The sequence below is a fragment of the Microchirus variegatus genome (genome assembly GCF_963457635.1).
Source record: "Microchirus variegatus genome assembly, chromosome: 20".
In the NCBI taxonomy this organism is placed as follows: domain Eukaryota; kingdom Metazoa; phylum Chordata; class Actinopteri; order Pleuronectiformes; family Soleidae; genus Microchirus; species Microchirus variegatus.
The window spans coordinates 17,906,101-17,921,784 of NC_139821.1; the positions used below are offsets into that span (position 1 = coordinate 17,906,101).

At 39.8% G+C, this 15,684-nt stretch overlaps 1 protein-coding gene across 1 annotated transcript in view; it reads left to right on the plus strand.

Annotated features, from left to right (window-relative positions):
• Positions 1–15,684, plus strand: part of ttll12 (tubulin tyrosine ligase-like family, member 12) — a gene marked incomplete at its 5' end in the record, with an annotated part of 30,829 nt that overhangs the window by 14,217 nt on the left and 928 nt on the right. The window contains 6 exons of the mRNA XM_083907048.1: positions 459–653; positions 730–841; positions 1,771–1,922; positions 2,685–2,766; positions 3,106–3,174; positions 5,173–5,311. Coding sequence (XP_083763174.1) covers positions 459–653; positions 730–841; positions 1,771–1,922; positions 2,685–2,766; positions 3,106–3,174; positions 5,173–5,311 — 749 coding nt within the window. The remainder of the gene's footprint in view (positions 1–458; positions 654–729; positions 842–1,770; positions 1,923–2,684; positions 2,767–3,105; positions 3,175–5,172; positions 5,312–15,684) is intronic.

Consider the following 15,684-nt stretch of genomic DNA (forward strand, 5'->3'; position numbering starts at 1 on the left):
GTGTGTGTGTGTGTGTGTGTGTGTGTGTGTGTGTGTGTGTGTGTGTGTGTGTGTGTGTGTGTGTGTGCGTGCGTGCGTGCGTGCGTGCGTGCGTGCGTGCGTGCGTGCGTGCGTGCGTGCGTGCGTGCGTGCGTGCGTGCGTGCGTACTATTAACAGTAAAAGTAGCAGTGTTTATATGGTGGCAGCCATCTTGGAATCCCATGTCCAGGTTGGTGAGGTTGCTCAGAAAGCGTTCCTGTGTCAAGAAATTCCGAGTTCCACAAATGGAATGCACCATTATTAATAATGACCAAAGGATAACTGGACCAATTTAGTACTGGTTTTTGACACCCATTTCTATTCATAAGTCAAAATGAAGTTGTAAATGATAAATCCATGCACAGACTCACTACTTTTCAATATTATTATTTTTCTGAATCTCGAGAAGGACTTTATTATCCAACCCTTTCTCTAACAGGAAACTGAGTGAGGAGCGACCACGGATAATGCTGAACCAGTTTCCATGTGAGAACATTGTCACAGTGAAGGATTGTCTGGCCGCTGTGGCCCGCAGAGTGAAAGGTGGTAGAGGTCCTGACTGGCTACCAGAGACCTTCAACCTCCAAACAGAGCTGCCGCAGTTTGTCAAGAATTATCAGCTGAGACAACAGTGGTGGGTTCACAGTTCTTTGATGAAATTCTGATCAGGACCGAACAAGAGCTAACAGTTTTGTGGGTGTTTGTTTCAGCGGCGAGGATAACCACTGGATCTGTAAGCCTTGGAACTTGGCTCGTGGACTGGACACCCATATCACCAACAACCTGGACTACATCATCAGACAGAGAGAGAGTACACCAAAGGTACCAACACACACACACACACTATACATGTTGTGATAAAAGGTATCTCACAAGGTAAGTGTAAAGAGTTGATTATGGGTTTAAAAAACAAAGAAGCAAATACATTCACATGAGACATCTGGACATGTAAACAAAAATGGTTGTATTTCTAGCATCCTGTCAACCAGCTCTATCTAAAGTTCATAATTTACTGTGTTCACTCCGGTGGGGAAAATTTTGGAAAACGACTTCAAGGCACCTGCACTGTCCTTGAAATTCCTCAAAGTGCCTGAGAAACCTCTGGGCAGGGTGCCTGAGAAGTACAGCGTCTCTTAGACAGGGAATGTGTGCCAAGTTCACGAAGAGGAGGATAGACCTCTCCCCCAGAGATGGTGTTCAGGCATCTTCAAACTCAGCAGACATCGTTCTGCTGCTGCTAATCCTCCATCTTTATCCTGTAGCCGTCATTTTAAGGCCCAATAATTAGATTTATGCATTTCACTTAACGTACATGTCCATTCATTTGGATAAATACAGTTATAAACTTAATGTGATGCATACTATTAAAATGTAGGATTTAAATCTTCATGTAATGTCTCCAAGATTATTTTGATGGCACATCAACATAGCTGGTATAGCTCAGTGGTTGTAGTTCACAGACCTTGGTGGGAGGGCTGGGGTTCAAGGCCCTTAATGTTACTATGTAAGATACTATGTATCAATGTAAGTCGGTTTGGATAAGAGCGTCAGCTAAATGACATGTAATGTAATGTAACATCACGTGCATTGGCACTATGGGACTTCTGGTTTCTACTTCCTGCCATGCTGTATGTCACATCCCCCACACAGTGGACTGGAAACAGCATATCGTGAACATTGAATTGTTAGATATAACATTGAGTGAACTCATTTTCTTTAACTACCTGTGACCTTTCTCTTTGTGTTTCCAGGTGGTGTGCAAGTACCTGGAAGATCCAGTACTGTTCCACAGGGAGGAGGTGGGATTGGTGAAGTTTGACATTCGCTATATGTTGATGTTGCGCTCTGTGCAGCCTCTGCGTCTTTATGCATACAATGTCTTCTGGTTGCGTTTTGCCAACAGGTAACAACTTGCATGTATTTATACAGTATATTTAGAGGCATAGTGTATGTAAACACATACATATTAAAGTTATTGTTATTGTCTATAAGACATTTTACCTTATTGAACTTCTGCCCTCACAATACAGTAACAGCGATACGTATATCTTTTCCATTCAGACTGAAGAGATTACCTCACATTTAATTTCCATTGTCTATGAAACATTGAAGAGACAACAGTAACAAAGGACTCATCTACTAAATGTCCATAGATTTTTCCAACAGGAAACTAAAGTTTGTTTAGCTATAGAAATCCCTCTTTCCTGAAAAGTCCATAAAAAAGTGTTTGTAGCTCTCAGGGACTCGACAGCTACAGGTCTACTGCTGCCTTATTTGGTAAGTTTATAAGTTTATAACACCAAAGTCATAAAATAAGACAGTCAGTCTTATTATACTGATGGAGTCTTATCAGTTTACTGATGGAGGCAGCAGTGGATCAATAACTCAGTTATGTGACGTAAAATCACAGATTTTCTCTATGAGCTTTGATGTGGTGAGTTTACAAAGCCTCACAAACCTTAGTTTCCTTTTGGAAAAGGCTGTAAAACAGCGAGAAACAAACAGCAAACATGTTATTGAAATAAAGAGTACAGTTTGATCGTTAATGAAGCTTGTGTCCTTTTTGTTAAATATTATACAAAGACAGCTGTCCTCATAATGTATTTCATCATCATCACAAATAGAGGATGTCTACAATGGTTTCATCCTTGTTTTTTGTATGCAGGCCTTTTTCCATGAGCCAATTTGATGATTATCAGAAGCACTTTACCGTCATGAACTATGCAGACGGTGTAGAGCTGAAGCAGGTATGTTCTTGTGTGGTACTTGCAATATTCAATATATGTTATCAACAGAATCTATTCCAATGCTTTCCAAACTTTTAAAGTCACAACCCCCCTGAAAATTAGGCAGACACGTGCATACTAGGGCATTGTCAGGTGCCGCCTCTCAGCTTGGTGTCCCTGCAAGGGAGGGACAACAGTTTATTACTCTTGACTGCCAATAATCAAATAAAGGCATTTATAGGAGTTGGGCGTATTGCTATTATTCTTAGCTTTAGCAGGAAAGATGGCTAATGTTGGATAAGTATTTGATAATGATGATAATTGTGTGATAATTAAAATACCTGTCTTTTCCGTTTAAAGATCCACTATGATGAGTTCATCCCCATGTTTGAGAAGCAGTACCCACAATATCCATGGAAGGAAGTCGAAGTAAGTGCAAGGATTTAATAACTTCTACATTTCAACTGCAGGAGCATACTGTAGGTTACAAGTTTTAAGTCTATAATTCCAGATTTTTTTTTTTCAATCTCAGCACAGGTCTGATAGTGAAAACACTCACTGCATCCTCAAATCCAGTCATAAAAACATATTTTGGAGGCAGTTTGGAAATGGGTTACGCCCATATTAACAATATTAAAAGTGATCAACATATCATTTCTTTTTCTTTTTCTAATATTTACAATCTTGTGTCATGCCACAGAAGCGCAAGTAGTGCTTTGACTCTACTTTTCTTTTTTCTCACTGGTTACCCACACAAACTGTAAAATCGAAAAAAAAAGAAAAAAAAAAATAGAAATATTGTTCTCACAAATACAGAAATAACTGCCATATATTATGGACACATGCCAGATGTGAATAATCTTCATTAACACTGTCCACCTAATCGTAATCGGATCACTCAGGATAGATGTTCATAGTTCATACATACGGATGCTTGAAATTCTTGAAAGTGCTTGGATATTTTTGGATAAATTCTGTATTAAAACTGTATTTTGTTCTTAACAAATGGGAAATATGACACAGTGGTTTTATATGTAGATGGAGAAATGCAAATATGTTACAGAATGAAAACTAAGTGACATTTAAACTATAAAACATCTGCATTTTCCTTTTGTTATACCCAAGCCTGTTATGACACGCAAGTTTGGCTGACAGTAACTCTTTTAATGCAATTTAAAGAAGTAAAATCAGAATTTTAGGTATAATATATGTCATTTAAAATAGTTTAAAGGTGCTGGAAAAGCTTGCAAATGAACAATGAAATGGATGCTTGAATTCAACCCTTTAAAACAGGGGTGTGATCTCAAACGACCTGGTTGGTCAATCACTAAACTGTTCATTCAAGTAAAATAGTGACTGTGAGAATAGGTTTCATCTTCTCCTCCACTTATTTTACAATTCAGTTTCACTGTCAATCACCAACTATTCTTTTTTTCTTCACCCCTGTGTCACTGAGGACAGGACTAGTGATATCTAGTGTCTTTTCTAATGTCAGAGCAAGAGAGAGAGGTGGGGCTGTGACATCATCGTTTTCATAAAGTAGTGTATTCATTGTCTGCATATTCACTGACACCCGTGTCCATGTGGACGCGCCCATAATGTCTAATCTCTCCATAGTATTGTTTTTGGCGGCTCTGTGTGTGTCCGTCTGCTTGTTTGTTTCCGCTGCACTTGCCTCTATAACCAGCAGATGGCGCCATAGGATTGTTGTTTGAATGGGATGTTTTTCGCCGGAGTTTGTTTGTCTGTTCAAACAGTCGCGGACCGATTTTCAGGAAATGTCTGCAATGGGACCAGGATTGGTCCCAATTATTACATTTTGGGCGTGATCCGCAGACGCTATCACTATTTGTTTTGCTATTTTGTAGGGGCTGAGCTGCCTTGACGTAGGTCTGTGCTCTCCGAGTGCTTTTCTAGTTTGCACTGATTTATCATTTGTCTTTAATCACGTTACACTCTTGAGTAAACGCAACTGTGGCTCCTCACCTACGGCTAATGCTAAAGCTAGCATACGTCTATTAATCTGTCGATTATCTTCTAGATTAAGTCTCTAATTGTTTGGAACATAAAATGTCATAAAATGTTGGTATATTTCTTTGTTTTATGGAGCAAAGAAACCAGAAAATATTCACATTTAAGAAGCTGAAAAATCTGAAATGGTTCTGAAAGTGTTTCAGTTAAATAAAACTACTTTTGATTAGTCAATGGTTAATAATAGTCAATTCATTGATTAGTCATTGCAGTCCAGACATCCTCATTCTTCACTTTTGGCCCCGTTCTCCCTCCCACTTGTTTACCTTTTCATTGACTGTATGTAATTTATTCACATTGACAAAATTGCATCGGTGTGGACGCACTTTAAAAGGTTTAAGATTCAAGTGCTGTGTAAACAATACAGATCTCTCTCCCCCTCCCTCCCTCTTGTAGGAAAAGTTGTTCAAAGCCTTCAAGGAGCTTTTCCATGCAGCTTCATCTCGACCTGCTCCATATGGGATGTCTGCCTACCCATCATCGCGGGCCATATACGCCGTCGACTTCATGCTGAAGTGGAGCACAGGGAATAATGGTGAGCATTTTTTCTACACATAAGTATCATGTGATTCAAATCTAAATAAGACTATGGTGATTTGATTTGATTTGATTTGATTTGATTTGATTTTGATTTGATTTGATTTAAAAAGCAGTTTCATGGCCAGGTTTGGGCTGTTACCTCATTGTTCCCTAGGGTTAGGGTTACCCTAACCCACCAAGCAGATAAAGTCCTCACCCGGGCAGCCTTTCACTAAAATTGTCATGTCCAATGACTTGTCAATGCAAGTGATGAAGGCCATCATTTGGCTGAGAAAACAAAATAACCCTTGAGGACCTACTTTTTTAAAGATAAAGACAAACTATCATGACCCAAATCCCTATAGAGTTTGGGGACAAAGAGCAAATGTGTGCATAATGTAGCGACTGTCGTGGAAATGTTCGTGTGACCCCGGGTGAGAGAAGAATTTGAGAGATGTTCAAAGTTGTCTTTGTAAAATGTATTGAACGGAGTAGAACAGAGTTTTACAGAGTCCAACGTGGACTGCAAAAGACTGAACTCAGCAGCAGAGTTACAAGTTCTTATAGGAGAAATGTGGGTGCGCAGGAAGGCTTTAGCACATGTTTGTGTGCTGTTGCTTTGTGCTCTTTCGCGCCTTAGACGGTTTGTGGTACGGGGGCGAGGGGCCCTGTTGGTTTTAGGAGAAACGATGTATATATGTGTGTTCTACGAAATGACTTGAACGTGAGTTATGGACTGTGAGTTCCTGTCAGTTGCGGTTTACGTTTCTATGCAGGTGGTGAGGAATGTGCACTTTTAAGTAAGATAATACTGTAAGTATGAGCTGTATATGGTAAGTGAGAACAAATGTGAATAGGTTAGTGAGTGAAAACGTGAGTCAGATGCAAGTGTAGTTTCGTCAGGCTTCCCTGTTCTTGAGAACAACAGGTGATGAAATGATGATGTAGAATGAGACTCCGTGACACAAGACTTCACCAAACAAAGAGATCTTTATTCTGTAACAAGTCAAGTGTCATTTCCGAGCACTGCAGTTGCTTGGGAGCGCTTCAGCCGAATTCTCCAGAAGCACTGCCCAACAGTCGGCAAGACTATACATTTTATAGGAAATTTAGCCATCCTACTATACATCACCTCCTGCCCTTATAAGGTCTTCTATCTTTAGTCACGCATAGTTGCCCCTTCACGGCATAAACAAAACACATGTTAACCTTTGCATCCCTGTGCTGGCTAACTGAGGCCCATACATGGCAATGTCCAGTCAGTCCGGCAGACTTCCCTTGTAACCATGTGCACCTAGCCTCCCCTCCATCCTGAGGAACCTTGTAGCCATGTGGTGCGTAAGCACCAGGACTCCTCACATCCTGGGGAGCCTTGTGCTCCTTGGTGTGGCGGAATGGGCCTTGAGCATTTGAGGTGGAATTTCGCTGTGTTAATGTGTTCATCTAAGACACTTCATTCCCCCCTTCGGGACTTCATAGAGTCCCGAAATACAAAATAATTAACACAGCAATGTTGTTTGGCATATGACATAATCACACTTGCTTGTGAACTCCAACAAAGTCCTCTTTGTTTGGTATTATATCCTATTCAAGAATCTAATTTTAAAAACTTCAATTGGTAGATCAGCTAATTAAGTAATTACCTATTTGATGTCCTATTCACACATTATTTTAACTATTTCAGACTAGATAACCTACTCACCTATCCTAATCAGATCAAATTTGGCTACACTTAGCCTCCCATGTCAGATTCCCTTCCAGTCACACTCCTGTAAGCTAAATCTCCTTTTGAGTGTAGATGTAAGGGAACCCCACAGATCAGCCATTACCTCCCAATCAGAAAAACCACCCATCCTAAAAGGTGGGAAAAAGACTAGGAGACCTTTCTAAACTTAGCTTGGAGAAACTCTCATCCACTTAGCCAATCTGGATAAGAAATCTCCTTTAAAATGAACAATTAATATTTATCCTCTAATTGAATGACTCTTTGCCAATCAGTCATTTAACACACTTTTAACACTGAAGATTTCAAACATCAAAAACATTATTGTTAGAAATCACACTCCAACAAAACAAATCTCCATGTTGTAAAAGACACCTAATAAAAATAAAGAAAACATAAAAACACAGTTTCTATATCTAAACATTCACACATCTGTCATCCGATGTTATTTAAATGTTGAAACTTCAGTAGCATCGCCTCCCACTGCGATATAATATAATGTAATGTCCAGTGTATGCTGACTCAGTGAATCCTGCTTCTGTCATGTTCAGGAACCACAGTCCACTTTCTGCTGTTCAAGCTGTTGCTCTCTTGCCCTTCAAGATTTTCCTTCTATTTGCATTACTCTCAGACCCCATGCTGCTCTTGATCTTGTCGTCCACTTCCTTGTACCGGCTTAGTTGACACCATCCCATGCTCCTCCAGACTGGACTGCTGATGATGGTCTCATCACAGTTCAGGCTCCTTCTCTCATTGGCTCAGTCCACTTCCTTTGGACCTCCCCTCGGGTAGACAGATTCACAGGCAGCATCAGTCACTCAACTTCCTTGTCCCCAGCTGAGCTTCCACCATCTTTCTGAAAGTAAACAAACTATGGACACGCCTATGGAGGGCAGTCATCTAATGTGGGTTATTTCATAAAGACAATGCTGTTATATAATTCAATACATCACGCTTTTTCAAACAGTGGGTCCTCATGGGTCCTCTCAGCAGCTGTGTTAGCATAGGTCGACCTGTTAGCATTTCATGCAGTGTTAGCACTGGTGTGAATTAGCATGCAGTAATTCATGGTTGTAAGTAGCCAAACATGTATTCAATTCAGTTTAGTGGTTGTACACATTTCATTTAACTTTGTCATTAATTCTCTAAACCAAACCTTGATTTTGAATAATGATAAACAATAATGACAAACAACCACTCACTTCCACACTCACATCTCAATTTACAGCATCCAATATACCTAATCCCCCAGCTTGGAGATTAAACTTGGAATAAATCATATTCAAAACATTCCCAAACATATTTCATCAACTACTCATTTTTTTCCCAACTGTTTCTTATCCTTTTTATCAACTGTTTCTGCTCCTTTTTTTCAACTGTTTCTGCTCCAAGGTTGTCCAATGGTGTTATTTCAATCCAATGACTACAGTGGTTCATCACTATCAGAAGTTATTACTTTATTGTTCCTAATGCCTACACAATGCATAACTAAATATTTAAACTCTCGATCTGGTAATGGGATTCTCAGTGGCGTATTAAACTACCAACAAAGAACATACAAATGCATTAAATTATTTCCTCATTTCAAATGAAATCATTTCTCATAACTTCCATAAAATGTATTTAATTGTTCCAAAAATGTAAAAAATGTATTTTGTTGTTCCAAATTGTATGTCCATCATTCCCCCCTCGCACAGATTCCAACTGTGCATATCCTCAACTAAATGTCCACAATTATACAATCGCCTTTTATTGTAGAATGGTCTAATAAAAATAATTTAAAATTAAATTATGAGCCACCAACATACATCTCCAGAGAGGAAATTAGAACCTTGTACTTTTCACACAGTTCTTTCCCATTGATTAATGAAAATTTGGGCAGAAGCCAAATTTTGGTGATTTTGGTCGTCACATTTTCAAAAGTTCCCCCTAATAGAAATATTCTCCCCACAAATTTATTGGACTAACACCTTCACGTTGAGAAGGCTGAGCTCCACAACCACATTCTCCCCAATCAGGGTCAGCTCATGAACTCCTGCAGTTTCCAGTCTCACCACATCCACAGCATAGATGTGGCAGCATCCTTCATTCATTGTTCATCTGCTGTATGTGACACTGTCAACGTCACTGTTCATCACTGGAACTTAAATCTTCTACTGGCATTTGACAATCCTCAAAGAGGGAACTGTGCCAGCTTTCTTTGCACTGTCTTACTTTGCATCTCAAAGATATGTTCGCTCTTTAACACCTCTGGGTCTTCTTAGTGGGAGATTCGCCTCGTAATCCTCTCCACATCACCTTTTGACAAAGTTTGAAGTTAGTCTCATCTTCAATGGGAATCATCATCCAGCCTTTCCCTTTGGAGTGCAGTAGGTTCTCTACTGCTGATGTTTCAAGAACACAAGTCCACACAGCTTCATTTCCTTCACGTGGCAAGATTTTCTTCCACTGTCATTTCCTCATATGCTCTCATCCACTCACTTGCCCCTTCATGAATGTCTGGCAGTCTGGACATCAGCCTCACAAGGTCAAGTGTATATGGTCCATAACGACCCTCATTACCTTTAATTAAAAAATAGTAACCAACCCGGAGAACGTCTATCTGGTGGGTGCATGTTGGCTCTCTATTTTAGATCCTTACCTGTAATCAAATGTACCTCCTTTTGGCCAGACAAATTCTATCCATTAGACCCATTTTTCTGACATATTTTGACTGTCCTTCATGAGGTCAGGATGTTTCTTAAAGACCAATTAATCTTGATATTTATTCCTGTAAACTTTTAAATTAAATACATAATTTTATTCAAACTAGGCATTCGTTGGTAAATGTTTCAATTCTACAGCAAAATACAATTAATTATGAGAAATAGCCCAAATATCAGAATTAATATATCAATCTATATGCATATATCTTAAATCTGCTAAAAATGTCCAATTTAAATTTCTTTATCCAAATCTTATTAATAACTCTCCACTTTTGAATTGTAAGTGTAGCTTACAAACAGTCGCTTTAATCCTGTTTTGTCCCTTCTCAAAGTTTTGAGTGGAGACTGAGGCCGCACAGCACCAGGGGTGGTGACCAAATGTCAGAGAACAAGATGATAGGATAACATGGATAGCCCCTCCTACTTCACTGAGAGTCCTCAAGTTTCATTTCTCCCTGAGCCAGCGCAGAGAACACTGCTCCAGACCACACCCAAAACTCTCTAGCTGCAGTCTAGCTGCACATTAATTGTCCAGCTGCTATTTGCACCCTATTCATCAGTAAACTTACAAAATTTGCAAAAACTTGAGTCACTAAATAGTGATACACTGTTAATCTACCTTTTGATTTTAATCCAATCAGCTGTAAATGACCACTTTATTTATCTTAACTTCACATATAAAAGTAATAAATGTCAACACCATCATAACCACCTTGAAGCTGAATACCATTTCCAAATGAACACTTACTTCTTTTCATTCAAACTTTATCCATACATTAATTTAATTATCATCACACTTCAAACAACTTTCAGACTCTTCCAAACACTCTTCACATTACTCACAGAGACACTCTCCCACAGACACAGTTATTTCTGCAGTTTTCTTCCCTTATCAGTCAGTCAGGTCTGTTAGTGGAGTCAGTAATAAGATCAAGGTAGTCAATCCCCTATACCTATATTAAATGTATGCAATTTGTTCTCTATTCATGTCTGAAATGATCAGAAGATATTTATTTGGTCAGCAAGTGTTCACCCAAAGCTTGAGAAGAAGACAGAGCGTCCCCCATCTCCTCTCTTTTGGGATCCCTGAAGAGTCATGGCGTCCCATGTCTCTCCTGTTGACCTCTGATATCTCCTGAGCCTAATTGTAGACTCTGGGCCTGATTTACTAAGATTCCAAATAGCGAGCGCTAAATTGCTTGCGCGAGCAGAAAGACTGCGCCCGCTACTGGATTACGTTTTGCGGGTGAACTACTAAGATTGCGGCCGCAATTGACTACAGGCGCAGAAGTGGTTAAGACCGCCCTATTTAAATGAGGATTTTGCGCGAGTCAAGAGTTGTCCACAAGGAGAAAGAGCAGACTCAACGGAAGCGCAGAATTAAATTTGAAGCCACTGAACAGAAAGTGACGTTCTGCGATGAGCAGATAACTGGGATCGAGGCATATATGACATATTTATCCCCGGGTCCATAGGACCATCTTATATTATTATTATAATCCTGCGTCGGTATTTTGGACAGCTCCATCATTACCTGACGTATCAAACAAAGAAAACTATGGACAATGGATGTTGCCGTAAAAAAAAAAGAAGGTGCTGCGCTCTCCTCCTGACTCACCTGCAGCTCACTGACAGCTGCCAGGGAGCGAGTTCTGCTGTTTTTATGGATCTAATGGATGAGTGACTTTCTTATCAATAAGTAAATAAATAAATAAAGCGGATCATCACAACGGCTTTTTGGTCCCAGTCCGTCCCTGGTTTGATCTGTGTTCATTCAGTCAGGCCGAGTTTCCATTACGCGTGCCAACAGCCTTTGATCTGACGTCAGAGGCGACGGGACAATCGATATAGATGATATATCTATAGCTGATTCAGATAGTTACATTAAATAGTGATTGTTGTGATTATTTATTGCATTTAAATGTGCCTGGAACTGGAAGGGTTAGAGTTAGGGTAACCTGCCTGTGAGGTTTTGGTGACGTGTGCGCACTGTGCGGCCTGCGCTTCGCCGTGCACCAAGAGTAGACCAGGTTAGAGCTGGACCCGTTAAGGTAAAGCGGGGTTCCCCGTTCCTCCGGTCTTAACCGGGGAACATAGGTACGACTCCTCCTTGAACCACAAACTGCAGACCAAGGTAAGCCCATACCAGTACAAACACACATTTCTCCTCTGAATATCTATGTTTAATTTATTCAGATATACCAAATAAGACATGAATGTGCGTCATCTGTGAACGCGTAGTTGAACATGCTCTGGAAAAGCGTAATTTCCTGATTTACAAATATATATAACTATAAATAATCGCAGCCATGTGCGCGCCGCGCACCGCTGTGCCAGTTAAGACCTGCCTTTCAAACGTGCTAAATATCGACGCAAAAATAAACACCGCAATCAGTTTCAGGTTTGATAAATCACTTTGCGCGTGCTAAAATAACATATTTACATTTTCTCCTCCCATCACACGCAAAATAGCGTGTAAACGCCCCATATTGCATATGCATTAAGGCAATAACGCTAAATGGATTGCGGGTGCTATTTTGCCCGTCTGCGGGATGCGCTCCTCGTTGCGCCCTGTTAGTAGAACAGCATCAACGCTAATCTGCGTGTGCAATCCAGTTTGCACACGTTTTTGCACACGCAAAGCTTTAGTAAATCAGGCCCTATGTGTTCAGATGTTTCTTCATACAGTCAAATTCACTCAGTCTAGATTACAGATTATTTTAGTCCTATAGTTATATAATATGATGTAATTACAGATTTATGTGTTAGTTTATAACCACTTCAGTCATTTCCACATCACATCCACAACATCCACACAGAACCCTCCTTGTCTACCATGAGACAAAGGCATTTGAAATAAAACAAAATCATGTCACACATTCATCTTAAAAACTATTACTATTTATCAACTGGGCGTTTCAAAGCACGCTTGAACAGCTTAAATTCTCCCATTCATCCATTCACATTCACATTCCACATAAACCACACTTATCAGGAGTCATTAAGGACTTAGTGTCTTGATCAGGGACACTTCGTCATAAACAATCATCCTCTCATTAACCATAACATAGACATTTACACAGCAAACCACAGAAAAAAATCAAAGTTCCACAGCTGAGCCAACTCCGCCCCAACAACACGTCATCGTCTCCATAGTGACGAGAAATCCTGCTCTTTCAGAGATTCAAATCATGCGGCTCAGCTTCCATTTGAACCCTATTTAAACAATTATAAATCACTTGTGTGTTGGTATATAGTTCTTATTACAAAATACACCGTTCCTGTTGTTTATTTAATTGTGCTAATTAATTATTACTGTTGTTTTCCTATTATTTTCTATTATTATTTACTATTATTTATTTATTTCAACAACATAGACAGTTCCTATTATTTATCTATCTATTTATTTATTTAATGTCTTAATTTATCATTGCTGTTATTATTAATATTTTCCTATTAAACATTTTCATCATATCTCAACTTTCTTTCCCTGGTCACTACTTTTCACAATCTTTCTCCTTACTTCTGAAACCCCCCTTCTCTCTATCTCTCCATCTCTATATCACTGTGTGTCCAGCCCAAGAAATCAGCTCTCAGAAACAGTTCATTCACCTTTTACTCCAACACCTTCTATCATATCATTATCAACACCATCAACAGTCTCTTCAACATCCAAAAACCCCAACAGCACTCGATTACCAATCCAAACACAGACTAACAACCCCTTTTCTCCTGCAACTTCACTCAACTTCATGCAAACCACCACACTTCTCCTCTCTTCTCTCCTTTTTTTTTTTTTTTTCCCAAACATATCTACATATCACCTGTCTGCAGCAGATCAGGCATTGAATGAAACAATGCTCTAGACATGGTCTAACTTTTTGTCATAGAGGCATGTCCTCTTTTCCCCCAACTTTCTACAGTCATTCTGGCTCCACAGCCTGCAACAACCCCATGCAACTTTTCCTCCTCACACAAGCTCTGCAGATTGAGCTCATGTCAACATACACAAAACAACACAAACCAGCCACACACATGAAAACATCAAGGAACAAAACAGAACAACAAAAGACAACACTTAGGCCAGATTTTAAATGGTACTTAATCTCAATTCAAATTTTTTAAGTCGACTTCCAAAAACAATATATCTGCTTGGTCTTGAAGCCAAACGAGGTGGTATTTCTCAACCCCCCAAAACTAATTTTCCGATGATTCGGCCCTCACAAGACAGTCATTGCCTTCAGTTAATTTAGGATTGATCCATTTATATACTATTTTATTTTCTGCTAAAATGATTTGCCTGGCCAGGCTTCTTCACAATTATCCATCCTCTGACAGACTTCTGTACCATGTGGCCACACTATTACTCTCAACTTCTCTTTTCATCTGCAGTTTCACTTCTTTGATTAAATAAACCTGTGCACAGGATTTCACTCTTTTCCTCTAAATAAACCTCTACGCAGGATTTTCCTTTTCTTCTTCTTCTTTCATCAATTTTCACGCTTTCCGCTACTTGACCTGACTTACAGTTACTTAATTTCTCCTGCAGTGCCCAAATAGTCTAGTCCACGCTACTCATTATTCTATCGAGCTACTGTTGACCTGCCCACTCCACCTGACCTACAGATACTTTATTTCTCTTGCAGTACTAAAATAGTCTGGGTCAACAGCAGTCATTCTACTAATTTGCGCTCAACTTTCACAAAAGTATAGGTGAATACCATGCCTTACAGTTCAGCGAAGATTGGGGCCCTTCTTCGAGATCTTGCACCGTTTACCAGCTTTACTATTAGTTACTCATTAGCTCTTTTGCCAAATTACTAACTAATTTCTTAACTTCTTCTTTAATCTAAAATTAATTTTCGCGGGCCCTCTAATTCACACATATTGGTACTTTTATTCCTCTTATATGGCCATTTAGTCTGGCTTACGCTACTCATTATCTACTCATCTACTACTCATTATTCTCTTTAACTTCTACTTTTAACTCTTCATTCTCTTAACACTTCTTCTTTACTCTCTTAACTCTTCTTCTTTATTCTCTTCTTTATTCCTCAACATAAAAACAAAAACAAATTTAGACGGAGCTTTCTGCACCATCATCACACCTCAGCCTGCTACCACACAAATGATTCTTTTTAGCATGCTCGTTAGCCCACTGCATTCCAACAGCTAATTCAACAGATCTCCTCTGTCTCCCATACAGTGAGAAATCACTCACCTTTATTTTATATGCAGGCAAGGAGCGAGAGCAGATCCATAGAAGAGCCATCAGAGTCACAGACACAGAGCAAATAGACTATCCTGTTCGTGACGCCAAATGTAGTTTCGTCAGGCTTCCCTGTTCTTGAGAACAACAGGTGATGAGATGATGATGTAGAATGAGACTCCGTGACACAAGACTTCACCAAACAAAGAGATCTTTATTCTGTAACAAGTCAAGTGTCATTTCCGAGCACTGCAGTTGCTTGGGAGCGCTTCAGCCGAATTCTCCAGAAGCACTGCCCAACAGTCGGCAAGACTATACATTTTATAGGAAATTTAGCCATCCTACTATACATCACCTCCTGCCCTTATAAGGTCTTCTATCTTTAGTCACGCATAGTTGCCCCTTCACGGCATAAACAAAACACATGTTAACCTTTGCATCCCTGTGCTGGCTAACTGAGGCCCATACATGGCAATGTCCAGTCAGTCCTGCAGACTTCCCTTGTAACCATGTGCACCTAGCCTCCCCTCCATCCTGAGGAACCTTGTAGCCATGTGGTGCGTAAGCACCAGGACTCCTCACATCCTGGGGAGCCTTGTGCTCCTTGGTGTGGCGGAATGGGCCTTGAGCATTTGAGGTGGAATTTCGCTGTGTTAATGTGTTCATCTAAGACACTTCACAAGTAAATGCGATGGCGTGATATGTGTCTTGTATGAGAGAATGTATTTTCCATGACACAACTGATAAAATTG